Here is a 14,486-nt window from a genome sequence, read left to right as displayed (position 1 = left end):
AGGGCAGTTATTCCCAACCAGGGGTATGCGTACCCCTATGGGTACACGAGCACATTGCAGGAGGTACGTGGAAAGATTTCATAGCATAACTTTTGGAGAATCATCAGTATGTATGAGTGAGGGGGTACTCATGGTCTGACAAAAAGGCTCAGCGGGTACATGTGTTTATGTCATGTTTTGTTATCACGTTATAAACTGTTTTATGCCTACCTGGACATGCACAGTTAGCTACATGCTGAGTAACGAAAGAATTCACAGTTTGGAATTATAACTGTTCATTGCTGTTTTTTTTTGTTTTTGTTTTTTGTTTTTTAAATAAAACTTAAGCATATTACATATCCCATTTTTTTTTTAAAATCAAGGCTAATGTCCTAATTGTACACCGAAACTACCAAAAAGCTAATATACTACATATTGATTGTATTTGCTGTCGGTTATTCACCAGGAAAGCAAGAAAACCAGAATTAATGTCCTACAATCTGGTTAGCAGTAACAGTTTGGCTTTTCTTTTTAGGGGAAATTTGAGAGTTAAGAATTATGAAAAACTAATGGAAATGCTAACACAAAGTCTCTCTGCAGAAAATGGTTTAGTGCTTCAAAGCTATTTATATTGGTGTATTTCCACACCATACATTTATTTTTCTTTTCATACAATTGTAGTGCAGTGTAGCACCATAACAGTGCGTTACAGTGCAGTGCATTACAGTGCAGTGCAGTGCAGTGCAGTATAGTGCAGTACAGTACAGTATAGTGCAGTACAGTATAGTGCAGTACAGTACAGTGCAGTACAGTATAGTGCAGTACAGTGCAGTACATCTTATCACTGTCACTCTGGATGTAGTCAATGTAGTCAATGCAGTAAGGCACTTGCCTCTAATGTTAGTTAATGAGGAAGCTAAAGCCACTGTTGCACTGTTAAAGTCTGTCTTTGATGGAAACTCACCCGTGTTCTTGCCAGGGTAATCGTAGTTTACTAAAACTAAACTAAAACTAAAAGTAGGTGTGAAAAAAAGTTTACTTAACTGAAATAAAAATAAATACTATGCTAAAGAAAAAAACTGGAACAATATTATGTACTTACAAACCTAGTACAATTAAATAAAAAATATACAGAAAACGTCTTTAGTTTTAGTCTGTCAGTTTGATCAAATTGAACAACATACAGGCATGAGGTGCAAGTGTTTGAGACTGGCATGGTTATATGACTGGGAGTCAACTGCATTCACAAAGTGATGGGTTTGTATTGTAACACCTGCACTAAATTTCTTATCTCTTGACACTGACAAACACCCATACTGTAATTTAAAAAATAATAAAAAAAAAAAAAAAAAGAAAAGAAAAAGAAAAAATAAAGAAACAAATAAAAACTAAACTGAAACCCATTCTGGAAACTAAGTGAACCTACCTAAACTGCATTGAAAACAAAACTTTAAAACGCAATAAAACCTCCAAACCTCATGAAAAATAAAAACCTGTGGCAAAGCTGTAACTGTGGCTCTTGCCTTCCCGGCCACCGTCCTCCCCCGGGCTCCCCGCCCCGCTCTTCCCGCTCCTGCGCAGCTCTCACCCCGGTCCTGTGCCTCCCTCTAGCCGCCTCTCTTTTTGTCAACATGTCGGAGTATACTGCGGTACCACCACCCGGAGCTCCCGGGGCTGCGCTCGGCGGACAGGCAGCTATCGGGAATGGAGGTGGCATCAAGAAGGACGCCTTCGCGGACGCGGTGCAGCGGGCCCGGCAGGTGAGGGAAGCGGAGCCGCAACTCCGGGATGGAGGGAGAGCCAGTCGGCTAGCTAGCCTGTTAGCTTGACGGCTAACGCTGCTGTCACAACTAACGTCAGATGTCACCGCACATAATGTGGGGTAGCGGTGGCGTTGCTTTTCTCCAAGTTAACCATGAAACATAATTCATTCAGTTATGTATCCACAGATAGTTAATGGTTTCCAGTTTATGTAAATATCCCCAACCAGTCTGACATGTCACACGCAGTGGAGTGTCTGTATGTGTGTTTGTTTCCCTCGGCGACCCAAGTTCAGTGTTGTGGACGACGGGCCTACTTGCATGTGTGTGCTTGCATTTTAGTGGTAGAAAGCAGTGTCGTTTTGCTTAGTTCAATGTCATGCGTGTTTGCAATTAAACATTGCAATATCCATGTATAAATATGGTGTCAATAGGTATTCTTTTTTACACATGCTCAGGTTCTCATTTTTGAATTTATTTCTTTTTCAACTTCTTATAATTGAACTCTTCTCTTGAGAATTTGGACCCAATTTCCCCTTGGGGATCTGGGGTGTTTCTGGTTCTGATGCTGAATTGGAGGGTTAAGTGGTGTTGCCCCCTCAGGTGACTTTGCACTTGTCTTCTCCAGATCGCAGCAAAGATAGGGGGTGATGCTGGTCCTCCTCCCATGAACAACAGCAATGCATCGGATGTTTTTCCATTCGCTGCGCAGAAACGACAGCTCGAGGATGCAGGTAGCCATGCATGATCAGACTACAGTATTAACCATTGCTGCATTTGAGGATTTGAGTCACACATCGGCTCGATCCAGAGGGTGAAAGTCTTCTTTGTGCAGTTGCTCACACTCAGTGTCATCTGCTCACTTGACAGATCAGCCAGAGAGTAAAAAGCTGGCCACACAGAGTGACATGGATTCAGCCACAGCACTGTGTGAGTGTCTTCCCGCTGCTTTATGGTTGTTTACCTCTTGCTTTGTGGTGTTTTAACTCAGTCAACAGCACTTGATACAGACTTCTGGCTGTACTCCTATGTCAGTAGTTTGCCCCTTTACCCTTGTCTATGCACACTTCCCCTGTACTCTCTGTTTGCCATTCTCACTTCACAGTCCATCAGTAATCCAAAACCCCTCTCTCACTCTCTCTCTCTGTGTGTTTGCGTGTGTATCTCCCTCCCATCTCAGCTATTGGAGCACAGTTAGCTGCTCTTGCACAACAGAGGTGAGATCTACTTGATTTTCATTCTTTTCACAATATGATTTTGCATTATGACAGATGTGATCGACAATAATATAGGAGTAATGCTTCTAGAAACGTTATCCTTGGACCGGGACTTAGATTGTTTCTTGCTCCCTCTTTTTCTTTCTCTGTGTTCAATCCTGCCTTGCCCTTCCTGTTGCCAGGCCCGCCTCCACCTCAGAGGAGTACAGTGTTCCAGACAGCATGGTGGGACTCAGTAAGTGCAGCTCTCTTTTCCCACAGCAGATATTGATTCCTTACTGCAATTAATTGCCTTAATAAATGCCACTTTTTAGAGTGTGACCCATCATCAGTACTCCTTCTCTCTCTCCTTTGTTCCTAGTTATTGGCCGTGGAGGTGAACAGATCAATAAGATACAACAGGATTCGGGCTGCAAGGTTCAGATAGCTCCAGGTACTCTCTGTCCTTTCATGGAGCAGCAGCTCCTCACTACTGCAGGATTTAACTCCACACAGTTTGATTTTCACCATCTCTATTGTTGTATAGAAAGCTGGTAAAATCTTACACATTCTCCTGTGTGTGTGTGTGTGTGTGTGTGTGTGTGTGTGTGTCCAGACAGTGGCGGTCTTCCAGAGAGGAGTGTCTCTTTGACAGGGTCCCATGACTCCATACAGTAAGTGCCAGTGCCATTGGTTGATTATTAGGTTGATTATTAGTGAGTTTTAATGTGAAGAACATCAGAAAATCTATTCTGAATGCTGGAAGTAGACTGATGGTGGCTAATGGTGGAGTAGGTTGTCATTTGCGCTGTCTGTGGCATGACAGAGAGACAGCATTTGGTGAAAAGTGATTACGGTATCTCCCTCACCAAAAAGGGATTACATTCCCTTTGCTCCCCGTATCTGGGTTACAAGATATAAAAAATAAGATACACAAAAGCGGGTGCATGTTTTTATAAAAAGTATATGTCTGCAATATATTTCCTCTCTCTAAATATTGTTGTCCTTCCAAACTCATTTCTCATAGCCCAAATTCCACAACTTTCGATAATACACCAATTATAAAAACTATACTTGTGCAATGATTGGCAAAAGCCAGGATCAGGGGATCAAAATAATCTGTTTTTCTAAAACTGCTGGCATTCCCTAATCAAACATATTGGAGGTGCCATTCAATGCCTCATGGCATTATATGATATCGAATGAGAATTTTTAATTGTTTGATGTATTAATCTTTGTGTTTTTTGTACTGTGTGTTTACTGCCTTTCTTGGCCAGCATCCATTTGTAAAAGACAAACCAGTACTCTGGTTAAATTTAAAAAAGTCATCAGAGCATAAAGGAATGTGAGTCCACATGTTAATAGTATAAATGTAACTAATCCCTGTCTTTGCTCCTCCCTAACCAGGAAAGCCAAGCGGCTACTGGATGAGATAGTGTCGCGAGGGCGTGGCACGCCCCCTTCTTACCACGAGTCGACTAATGGCCAGAATGGCACGGTGCAGGAGATGATGATCCCTGCGGGCAAAGCTGGCCTTGTCATTGGCAAAGGAGGAGAGACCATCAAACAGCTACAGGTATATTTTTGCGTGCATGTCTGGCTATTCCCTTTTCATTTTTACTGTTAATATCCTGACGTGCATGTACTCAGAGAATGTTGAGTGGTCAGATCTGCCAGTTATGGAGTAGGCTTGGGCTGACTGGCGATTGAATCATTTAGTTTAGTTTAGCTGCCGATGCTGTACGATGCCCAACCACCAGTATTATTAAAGTTATACATAACTAATTCTTGGTTGCACGATATTCCAGGAACGTGCTGGGGTGAAGATGATCCTGATCCAGGATGCCTCTCAGGGACCCAACATGGATAAGCCCTTACGCATCATCGGAGACCCGTACAAAGTCCAGGTACAGCAAAGAGCTCATGTCACGTCCTTATCTTCATTAAAAAATGAATGATTATTTACAGTCCACTGTAACATAATATCAGTAATTATGTGTGACTCTCTGTTATCATATAATCCATGATTCAGCAAGCCCAGGAAATGGTGCAGGAGATTCTGAGGGAGAGAGACCATGGTGGCTATGGTGAAAGGAATGAATACGGCTCCCGCATGGGGGGAGGCATGGATGTAAGTGTGTTTGTGTGTGAGAGCACGAGGTCAGGGAGTGTGGTCAGTGATCTGTGACCCAAACTGAATTCAAAACTCTGGAATGTGTTTTCCTGTCAGATCCCAGTGCCACGACACTCAGTGGGTGTGGTCATCGGCCGCAGTGGGGAGATGATCAAGAAAATCCAGAATGACGCTGGAGTTAGGATACAATTCAAACAAGGTAGGACCCTCTTGTTGTTATTCTTACGGTTACATGCAGATTATCTACATGTATTTATGTATCATTTTGCCTCACAATATTGCATGAGTTCATTCACTGACTTGAAGATTCCAGTCAGACTTGATCTAGAGGTGTGACGACATGCAAGCATTTGTTTGATGGCAACACTTGACATATCATAATATTGATAAAATGTACACTATGTAGTTCTGAAAGATAATGTTCACATTTACAGAGCCTGCTACTATAATGTAATTCTTTGAATTAGTCTTTCTCATGTTATCATTAAGTCAATGAAAAATCATTTTGAAGCTCCATAAATCAAACAGAAGCCTAGAAGATGCTTCTTTGAATAGTAAATAAATTCGTCAACAAAATTTTTGGCTCTAAAATTGTAAACAACAACAATGAAATTGTAACTTTTCAGTGTCCCGGGCGCCAAGCTTTTCCCTGAGAATAGATGTCATGTATATGTTATGTCATGTACAGTATATTTTAATATACCATAGAGTTTTTCCACAACTCTGATTTGAAAGTATATCTCTCAAAACTACATATTGCACCATTAAAAGTAGCTGCAAGGTTAAATACCCTTATTTGTTTCTGTCTCTGTACATGAATGATGTTGTAGAGCTCAGTGAACCCACCAGCCACCCACACTGTAGTAAGATGGTCAAACATGTTGGAAAGAAATTTACAGGCAGCTGGATAAAGTCCTGCCTGAAGCTGTTTGGCTCTTGCTTTACTGTATCAGGTGAATTGGTGACGCTGAGGTTGAAAGATTTCAACTTAAAATCTTTAACTTAACTTTGCATCTTTCCTTTGATTCAACATGCATGTATCATTGGAAAAAAATGAAGGGTAACAGTGTTCCTTTAAAAAAAAAATGGGCTCACAGTATCTCATTTTTCATTTTGACATTATGTGACATGATGTTCTCAGTATGGGTGGTTTTGCTCTTCCTATCAGATGATGGGACTGGTCCTGACAAGATCGCCCACATCAGTGGTCCTCCTGACCGCTGTGAGCACGCTGCCCAGATCATCAACGACCTGCTTCAGAGCATCAGAGTCAGAGAGGAGGGACAGGGGGTATGGACCACTTTACTGTGCTCACTTTCACTTTCTTACTCATACATATGCACTGACGCATTCTTAAGCATGCATATAGCACATCCTCTGAGATATCACCTTAGTTGCAGCTGACAATAAGTGTATGGTAGCAACCTTGGGGCCATTACTGTACTTAACAATTTGCAGCTCAGGCCTCTTTTTAATCTCCAGAATGTCTGAATCAGCAGAACTACACCCCTGAGAAATATAAATATCCTCAGCCTGAAGGCTAAAGCAGAACAAACAGCAACTACTGTATATTCATTATGTGTAAGAACTATGTAACTAAGTACTATGCTGTACCTCTCCTGCCTGATCCGCAGGGGCCCCCAGGGCCACCAGGCATGCCACCAGGCAACAGGGGTCGGGGCAGGGGACAGGGTGGCTGGGGGCACCCTGGGGGGGAGATGACCTTCTCCATCCCCGCCCACAAGTGTGGCCTGGTGATTGGCCGTGGGGGAGAAAATGTCAAGTCCATCAACCAGCAGACGGGAGCCTTTGTGGAAATCTCCCGACAGCCGCCCCCCAACGGAGACCCCAACTTCAAACTCTTTGTCATCCGGGGCTCACCGCAGCAGATTGACCACGCCAAGCAGCTCATTGAAGAGAAGATTGAGGTACTTTGCATTCTTTTTCTTGGATACTGAAGTACTAGTATTTAAGTCAGTATCCAAAAATGCAGTGGCTACAGTTCTCACTGGAACAAAATGAAGATCATGTTATCCTAACTTTCTGTACATTGACCTTTTTTCAGGACTACTTCTAAGATTATATTGTACACATTTAAGCTGCAGTTGGGTCTGGCATCAACCATTAGACAGATCTTGGATCTGGATCGTAGCCTAAGGTCCTTGGCCAGGTTCCCTTTGGATGTCCCAAAATAGGCCTAAAAATAAGACCTAAAAATTGGACCTTTACCACCAGGGCTCCTAGATTTTGTAATAATTTTAGGAGCTCAGACTGGCTGAAATTTTATCATATTGTAAATCCCATCTTAGAACTCATTTTTACAGAATTGCTAGTATGTAATGACCTTTTATTATTGTTTCTGATCCTCCCTTGAGTGTTTGACTTTTGTAATATTGTGTGGCATGTTGTTATTGCTTTTTATATTTTTTTTTCCACAAAGAACTTAATTGATCCATGAGGGGAAGTTGGGTCATTGCAGCATTGCAAGAACAGGATATACATGAAATAACAAAACTGAATATAGTATATTGAGAATTATAGCTCCATGGTCTTTACAACGCTAATACATACTTTTTTACACAAATGTGTGTAAGTTTCACATTGTTTCCTGTATATTCTCTCCAAGATGGCACTTGCTAGGCTGCCTCTGTAACTTGGTGCTATCATTAACTATATTAACCAATTCTTTGACAGCTTCAAGTATACAGTCAAAGCCAGTGTTTTATATATTGTCAAGCAGTGCATCTTATTTACATTATATATAGGATACTCTTTTGTTATCATGTAGCCATCTTGTCATGTATTGGAGCCAGTCAGCCAGGTTATATTCCTTGTGCACTTGTACTTGTCAAATAAGGAGCCACTCTGACTTTTACATAAGAACATGCTTTTTTTTACATTGTTATGTTGTGTGTTCCAGGGTCCTCTGTGTCCTGTGGGTCCGGGCCCAGGTGGGCCTGGGGGGCCGGGCCCTGCTGGCCCAATGGGCCCCTACAACCCTAACCCTTACAACCCTGGACCCCCTGGAGCTCCTGGACCACCACAGTGAGTAGCAACTAGCAACTAATCTACAAGTACAGTCAGAATCTCTTATAAATAAACCTGTAGAAAATATAGGAAGATCCTGGGCATACAAATTATTCATAATAATCACTCCTATGTGCTTCTCAGTGGTGGTCCTCCAGGCCCTCACCAGTATCCCCCTCAGGGCTGGAGCAACACCTACCAGCAGTGGCAGCCCCAGGCACCCCATGACCCCAGTGAGTCACTTTTAATTTCACTGCCTCTGCTGCTTGGCATGATCTTATTCGAATATTGTTGTTTATTCTTGCTTATCTTAGCGCCTTGGTGTCCTTCATAACCTCGCAAAATTTTCACTCTTGGCTGTACATTTATATGCTCCGTTCAGTCATTTCAGATTAGTGAAAAGAATAAATTCCTATAAATTTGGGATTGTCAGCAGGAAAACTGGTGGAAATGCTGTGATGAGATGTAGTATCTTAACCATGAGCAGGTATGGCTAATCCTGTCTCTGTTTCCCCCCTGGTCTCCAAGCCCGGTCTCCAGGCCAGTAGCAGGGGCTCACCCTCACCCTATGAGGACCTCACCCCCTCCACCCTACATCTTTTCTAGGCAAGGCAGCAGCCACTGACCCCAATGCAGCCTGGGCAGCCTACTACGCCCAGTACTACCAGCAGCCGTCGGGGTCTGTGCCAGCCCAGCACCCTGCAAATCCAGCTGGAGGTGCCCCAGCCTCAGGTGACCAGACCCAGCCGGCCCAAACCCATGGGGGCCAGCCGGACTACACCAAGGCCTGGGAGGAGTACTATAAGAAGATGGGTGAGATGACCAAGGAGCACCTGCTTTTTTCCTCACTTTTCTTCGCTCGATTCCTCTGTTCTCTATTTAAATTTATACATACTGCATAATGTTAAACTTGAGTAAAGAGGTTTTCGCCCTCTAGTATCCTTGCAAGCAACTTTCCCACCATACGTTCACATGCACAAACATCTCAAAAATGTTTTTATCAAGAAGGGAAGCCAGTATGCTCTTTATGTGTGCAGACAGAGAGCATCTTTATGTGCAGACAGACTTAAATGATTTAGGGAAGCATAACTGGAAGAAGTACAAATAAGTGAACACACGATTAAATATAGCTGCAAACAGAAATGCACAGGGTCCAATAGGCAATCTTCAACTTAACATGACCTCCAGAGGCCATGTGGGGTTTCAAGCCTTTGACCTTTGTATCCCTAGAGAAGGTGACTTACTGCATGTGCCACTGGGCAAACTTGGTTTTTCACACACCTTCTTACACCTTTAGGCGATAATATCACATGTGCTAAACAGGGTGTTTTAATCAATTTAAATTTAAAATGTTTACAACCCGTCAAGATTAGGCAAACAGTCTGCTGACTGTGAAACAATGATGGCTGCTTTACTTGTTAAGGCCACGCAACCTACTTTAACCCACACCTCTGATACTTTTTACAGTGTTTTGCTTTTTTTTACAATTATGTCTGCACTGTGTCCCATTGACTATTAGCAGTTTGTAAGCTCTCCCAAAACATGCAACACACGTTCTGGATTTTTTCACCCACAATCAGAGTGAACATGACCATAATAGGATAAAAAAAACAAGTGAGCTAGACAGTCAATGAAGTGAGGGAGCAGCTTATAGTTTTACTTCAGCATATGAAATGAAAAATAACTCCCAAGTTTCACATTCAGCTGATCTTTTCTGACAGAGCAGACTGAGAACATGAAAGAGTTTTTCCCTCAGAACAAGTTAAGTGTGTGCGACATATATCGTAATATCTTAATTATTGTTTTAACAAACCACCACACGAATATGAGGAATATGAAAAGCTTCAGGAGGCAGCGGTCAACCACGACCGACCAGCTGAGGTACCAGCAAAACAAAAACACTCAGCAAAGTTGGCAGAGTCAATCTGCAAAAGAGCGCCTTATGACAAGATGGGCAACAGATGGCAAGAAATAATAAACATTGTCACCAGCATGACAGCGTTTATTATTTCTTGCCTGTCACCAGGATCTGGTGCCAATTCAAGTGGCTGAGAGAGATGGTTTCAAACATCTTTGACTGCTTTGGACACCCTGCCAAGCTGGAAGTATTTCAGTCATACAGCTCTGCCTAAGTTGTCGCCAAACGCTGGAGCATAAACTGCGGAGGGTTTCATATTTTGCCACAACAGATATGATAATAGCATTAACAGCATCTAATATACTATTAACAAGAGCAAACTAGTACAATACAAGACTCTTAGAAACACACGTTTGAGTTTTTTTTTTTTTTTTGTTACATATTTTTGTGGGATGCAGAATATAGTAAATTATCTCTAACAGCAACCCCCCCCCCCAAAAAAAAAAAAAAAACAAAAAAAAAAAAAAACGAGATATTATTTTTTGTAAATATTGCAGACCCCTCAGGCAGGCAAGTATTGTAGGTCAGTTTTAGCTTTGCATTTTGGGGGGAGCCCAAATCAGAGGAGTCTACTTGAAGTTTTGACCATCATGGTTGGGAGGGGTACAGATAATAGAAGGTTTTTGGTAAGCCCCTGCTTCCTGTGTCCCTGTCCCCCAGCCCAGGCAGGAGCGTCAGTCCCTGGAGCAGCAGCTGGAGCCCCTGGAGCAGCTGGCGGGGCAGCAGCCACTGCAGGAGGACAGCCGGACTACAGCGCAGCCTGGGCAGAGTACTACAGGCAGCAGGCTGCATACTACGGACAGACGGGACAGGCCCCTGGACAGCCAGCCGCTCCCCAACAAGGACAGGTTGGTGCCGAGTAGCGCTGAAATGATGAATTGATTAATCAGTTAGTTAAACTTAATTGAGTTTCAATAACCAATTAATAGTTTCAACTGTTTATAGGCTTCGGCCATGGTAATTACTATGTCATATAAAAAAATTAATACTTTTTTTTGACTGATAGGAAGACTAAGCAAGATGCCACTTTGGGTTCTGGTCACTTGTGATAAGCATTTGTCATTTTTCTTAATATTTTGACAACAAAATGATGAATCAGTTAATTAAAACTGTTTAATTGACATTGAAAATAACCATTAGTTGCAGGCTCATTACTGAGGCTCTGGCTGGGTTGTTATGGTTCACAGTAGTTAGGTGGATCATTGTCATTGTATCTGAGTTTTGTTCTCGATGAGAATGTGAAGGTTTCTGTGTTGTCTCTGTCTGACAGTAATAGGTTGTTCAATGTGTAAGTAAATGGCAGGTCCTCAGTAGTTGCCAGGCAAGTGCTTACCTTTACCGTTTGTGTTTTAGACGCAGTGAGAAGCCACGGCAGCAGGGTCACGGATGTCAGAGAGAATCAGGAAGACAAAAGATGAAGAACAAGTATCTTGTAACCCTGACCTCTCCACCAGGATCTAGGCTGTTTATTTTTTAAATTAACTTTAAGTTTCTTTTTTGTTTGTTTGTTTTATTTGATTTTTTGTTGTTTGTTTTTTAGCTGTGAGGAGCTTAAACCCCTCTCTACCATCCATCCATCATCTGGACACTTTTTAATAAAAATGTGAACTGAACAAAGACATTTCTAGTGCTTTGCTGCTGAGGAGGGACAAGACTGATGGTCCGGTCGTAACAGCGACTCCACTTTGTCACTATCTGAAAGCTTCCATCTCCTCCCTTCTACATGTATGTCATTATGAACACAGAAGCCTTGGGACGCTAACCTCATAATCCAGGGGACTGACCTGCTGATACATCTAATTTCATCTTCCTTTTGTTAACTACTTACATACAAGCCCCCTTTTTAAAGTACTTAACTTCAATTCCTAGCATTGTATTTACTGAGTTGCACATAGAACTGTGAAGATTACCGTTATACTGCATATCTGGTAATGGTACGAATCAGAGAAATTACTTAAAAAGATGACGTTTGCCGTCGACCTTTTGATTTTGTGATCAATTTGAAGCATTCCCTCTGCCTAAGTTTGCTTGCTGTTCGGCTGCTTCAGCTGAGTTTTAATTTTTTTTCCCTTTTCCTTACAAATGTGTTTGCCTTCATTGTATGAGTGAGAGTTTTATATTGCGTACGGCTGAAATTCTACAGTGTTGATTCATGCATGTGGGAGGACTTCCCTAACTGGAAAGCTACAGTAGGTGGACAAACATGTAACAATAAACGAATATCAAGCATCGAATAAGGTTTATGGCCCCACTGGACCTTCAGAAAGGTTTTGATCCAGCTGCCATACAAGTCTTCTAAGAACTGTGTGTCGTGGGATCTTCAGGAAGGAAAGCCTCCACTTTTTAAGATGCGCGACTGAGGTGGCAGGGGAAGGTGTTACAACATCGTCCTGGTGCTCAAGAAGAATACCCATGAGTTTGTTTAAGTGGAAGATGACTCCAGACTATTGTTTCAGTTTCTCGGGATTTCCAGGTTTTAATACTGCTTTCACCAGGTGATGCATCTTTGTGTGATGGCCTACGATACATTTGGTTTCCAAGGAGCACTCCTGCCATGAACACCAGGTTTGTGAAGCTCATCATGTACAGTTTTTGTTGAGACTGGCTCACAGTGCCCATGATTAATCGCTGTAGTAACTTTTGAAGCTGTGGTTTTGAAGCGTTGACCTCTGTTGCCCTGCAGATGTTGGCTGTCTCTGCTAGGCGGTAGCCTGGGGGGGATCATGTGTTTGGTCGAGTGTATCTGTCTGCAGCCTGTCTGACATACCACTGGGCCTCTCAGCCTAATATTTTTCTCGTGCACAGTGGATCAAGACTATGATCAAGGACCTCTCGTGGTTGCAGTGAAAGGGTTATTTCTCAGAGTCTGCAGCTAATCTGGCATACAACTGGGCCTAGCAGTGTAATATTTTTTGTGCACAATTATGACAGTATGATCAAGGACCTCTGATTCAACACCTTTGGAAAAACTTAATTGAGTGCAAACACCACAGCTGTTTTTTGCACCTCAGTCCAAGCACCGCAGAAGAGGAGATATGCCTGGTGGAGAGCTGCGCTCTACTGAAGGCACTCTTAGTTTTGTTTTGGTTTATGAGTTCTAAGACTTTAATGCCTCATTGAATAAATTTACATTTTTTTTTTTTTTGCCTCAATGCATTGGTGACCCGCATTTGGTTTTGAACCAGTGCCCCAAGTTCCTGTGAAAACTAACTAAAGTGGTATTTGTCAGGTTTCTTTAAAAACTGGTATACTGATACTTGGTATTTAACATAATGAGTTGACTGTGTAATACCTTTGTAACTGTGATTTACTTGGAGTTTGGTGTTTTGTCCACCCCCTGTAGTTCATACAGCCACATCTACAATGGGAAGGAGCCTCCTGTGTTTGTCATGCAAGCCTTTACAGCTAAAACTATACACACTGCTTGTGTAGTTTGAGGTCATAGCTGAATCATGCCGTGCTTTTGTTTCAGCTTTGCATGCATCTGTTTTAATTTTTTTGTGCCTGTTTTTTATGAACATCACAAGAATTTGTCCTGATCTTTCACTAATTCAAGGTCATTGTTCATGTACAAAAGAAGTAAACATGGTAAAACTGAGTCTTCCAATGTGTTCCACTTTTGGAGGAGATATATATGTGTGTATACACACACACACACACACACACACACACACACACACATATATATGTATTATCAGCAATATATGGCTGTTGGTTATGACTTTCAGAGACGTATCAGGTATGATTCTTGTATTCTGAATGGCAGCTTTCAGCTTGCCTTTGGCAGCACAGTGTTGATATTGTTAATAAATGACCACCAGCAGCAAAACTGTTGAATTAAAAAGGGGCAAATATCAATTTAGTTTTAAGTGTGTTCTATTTTGTTTCCTGTCCTTTTTCAAAGTGAGTACAAACAAGTGCACAGAACAGAGCAGTCTTATTAGTTCACCACTAGATGTCAATATTTAACAAAAAGACTGAGAAGGCTAAAACGAGCATAAATTTACAGTTGATCTCCAGTGGAAAGTAAAGATCAATCAAGAGTAAAAATTACAGTTTATTAAAGTTGATGCACATTCTGCTTCATATACTTAGCATCAGTGTGGCTTTTACTTTTCCTTTGCTTTGACCTTGTTGATGCTTATATACAACTGATAAAATAATGAAAATGAGATTTTTAAAATTTTGTGCAAAAATATCACGATTTTAAATCACTAGCATACTCCAAATGTAAAATTGTTGTGTGAATTGGCTTTTATGGACTGACTTTTCAGTTTTTCAGTTGCACTGTTACTCAAAGCGCACTGCCTCTTAGGCATATTGGTATTTTGGTATTCACTCTAAAGTACTACACTAAAACTGTTTTAAAAAACGGTCTAGGCATATTTTGTTTTAGTGGTTGTGGTGGTTTTTCTGTGCCTGTGTCTCACGCCCGTATTTGCTAAATTCTAGTGCATCACACTTGTTGACAT

The 14,486-nt window shown here is 41.8% G+C and overlaps 1 protein-coding gene across 2 annotated transcripts; it reads left to right on the top strand.

Moving 5' to 3' along the window:
• The first annotated feature begins 1,537 nt into the window (after positions 1–1,537).
• Positions 1,538–11,502, top strand: LOC115363092 (far upstream element-binding protein 2-like). Of its 2 annotated transcripts, XM_030057167.1 has the most exons (18): positions 1,538–1,739; positions 2,368–2,473; positions 2,610–2,669; positions 2,920–2,956; positions 3,139–3,191; positions 3,318–3,389; positions 3,552–3,609; positions 4,343–4,511; positions 4,744–4,842; positions 4,968–5,066; positions 5,166–5,268; positions 6,238–6,359; positions 6,704–6,997; positions 7,990–8,114; positions 8,241–8,329; positions 8,703–8,909; positions 10,675–10,862; positions 11,368–11,502. In XM_030057167.1, the coding sequence occupies exons 1-18, from the start codon at positions 1,611–1,613 to the stop codon at positions 11,374–11,376; spliced, it is 2,019 nt and encodes a 672-aa protein (XP_029913027.1). In that variant the 5' UTR covers positions 1,538–1,610; the 3' UTR covers positions 11,377–11,502. The 2 variants fall into 2 exon arrangements, with proteins under 2 accessions (XP_029913027.1, XP_029913028.1); XM_030057168.1 differs by lacking the exons at positions 10,675–10,862; positions 11,368–11,502 and having other exon boundaries at positions 8,625–8,766.
• Positions 11,503–14,486: the final 2,984 nt, after the last annotated feature.

Source organism: Myripristis murdjan, chromosome 8 (assembly GCF_902150065.1).
Source record: "Myripristis murdjan chromosome 8, fMyrMur1.1, whole genome shotgun sequence".
Lineage (NCBI taxonomy): Eukaryota > Metazoa > Chordata > Actinopteri > Holocentriformes > Holocentridae > Myripristis > Myripristis murdjan.
This window is presented reverse-complemented; position numbering and strand designations above follow the sequence as displayed.

Coding starts and splice junctions, on each gene's coding strand:
- LOC115363092 (XM_030057167.1), top strand. CDS start 1,611: ATGTCGGAGTATACTGCGGTACCACCACCCGGAGCTCCCGGGGCTGCG. Junction 3,192..3,317: donor AGACAGCATGGTGGGACTCA/GTAAGTGCAGCT, acceptor CTTTGTTCCTAG/TTATTGGCCGTGGAGGTGAA. Junction 3,390..3,551: donor CAAGGTTCAGATAGCTCCAG/GTACTCTCTGTC, acceptor GTGTGTGTCCAG/ACAGTGGCGGTCTTCCAGAG.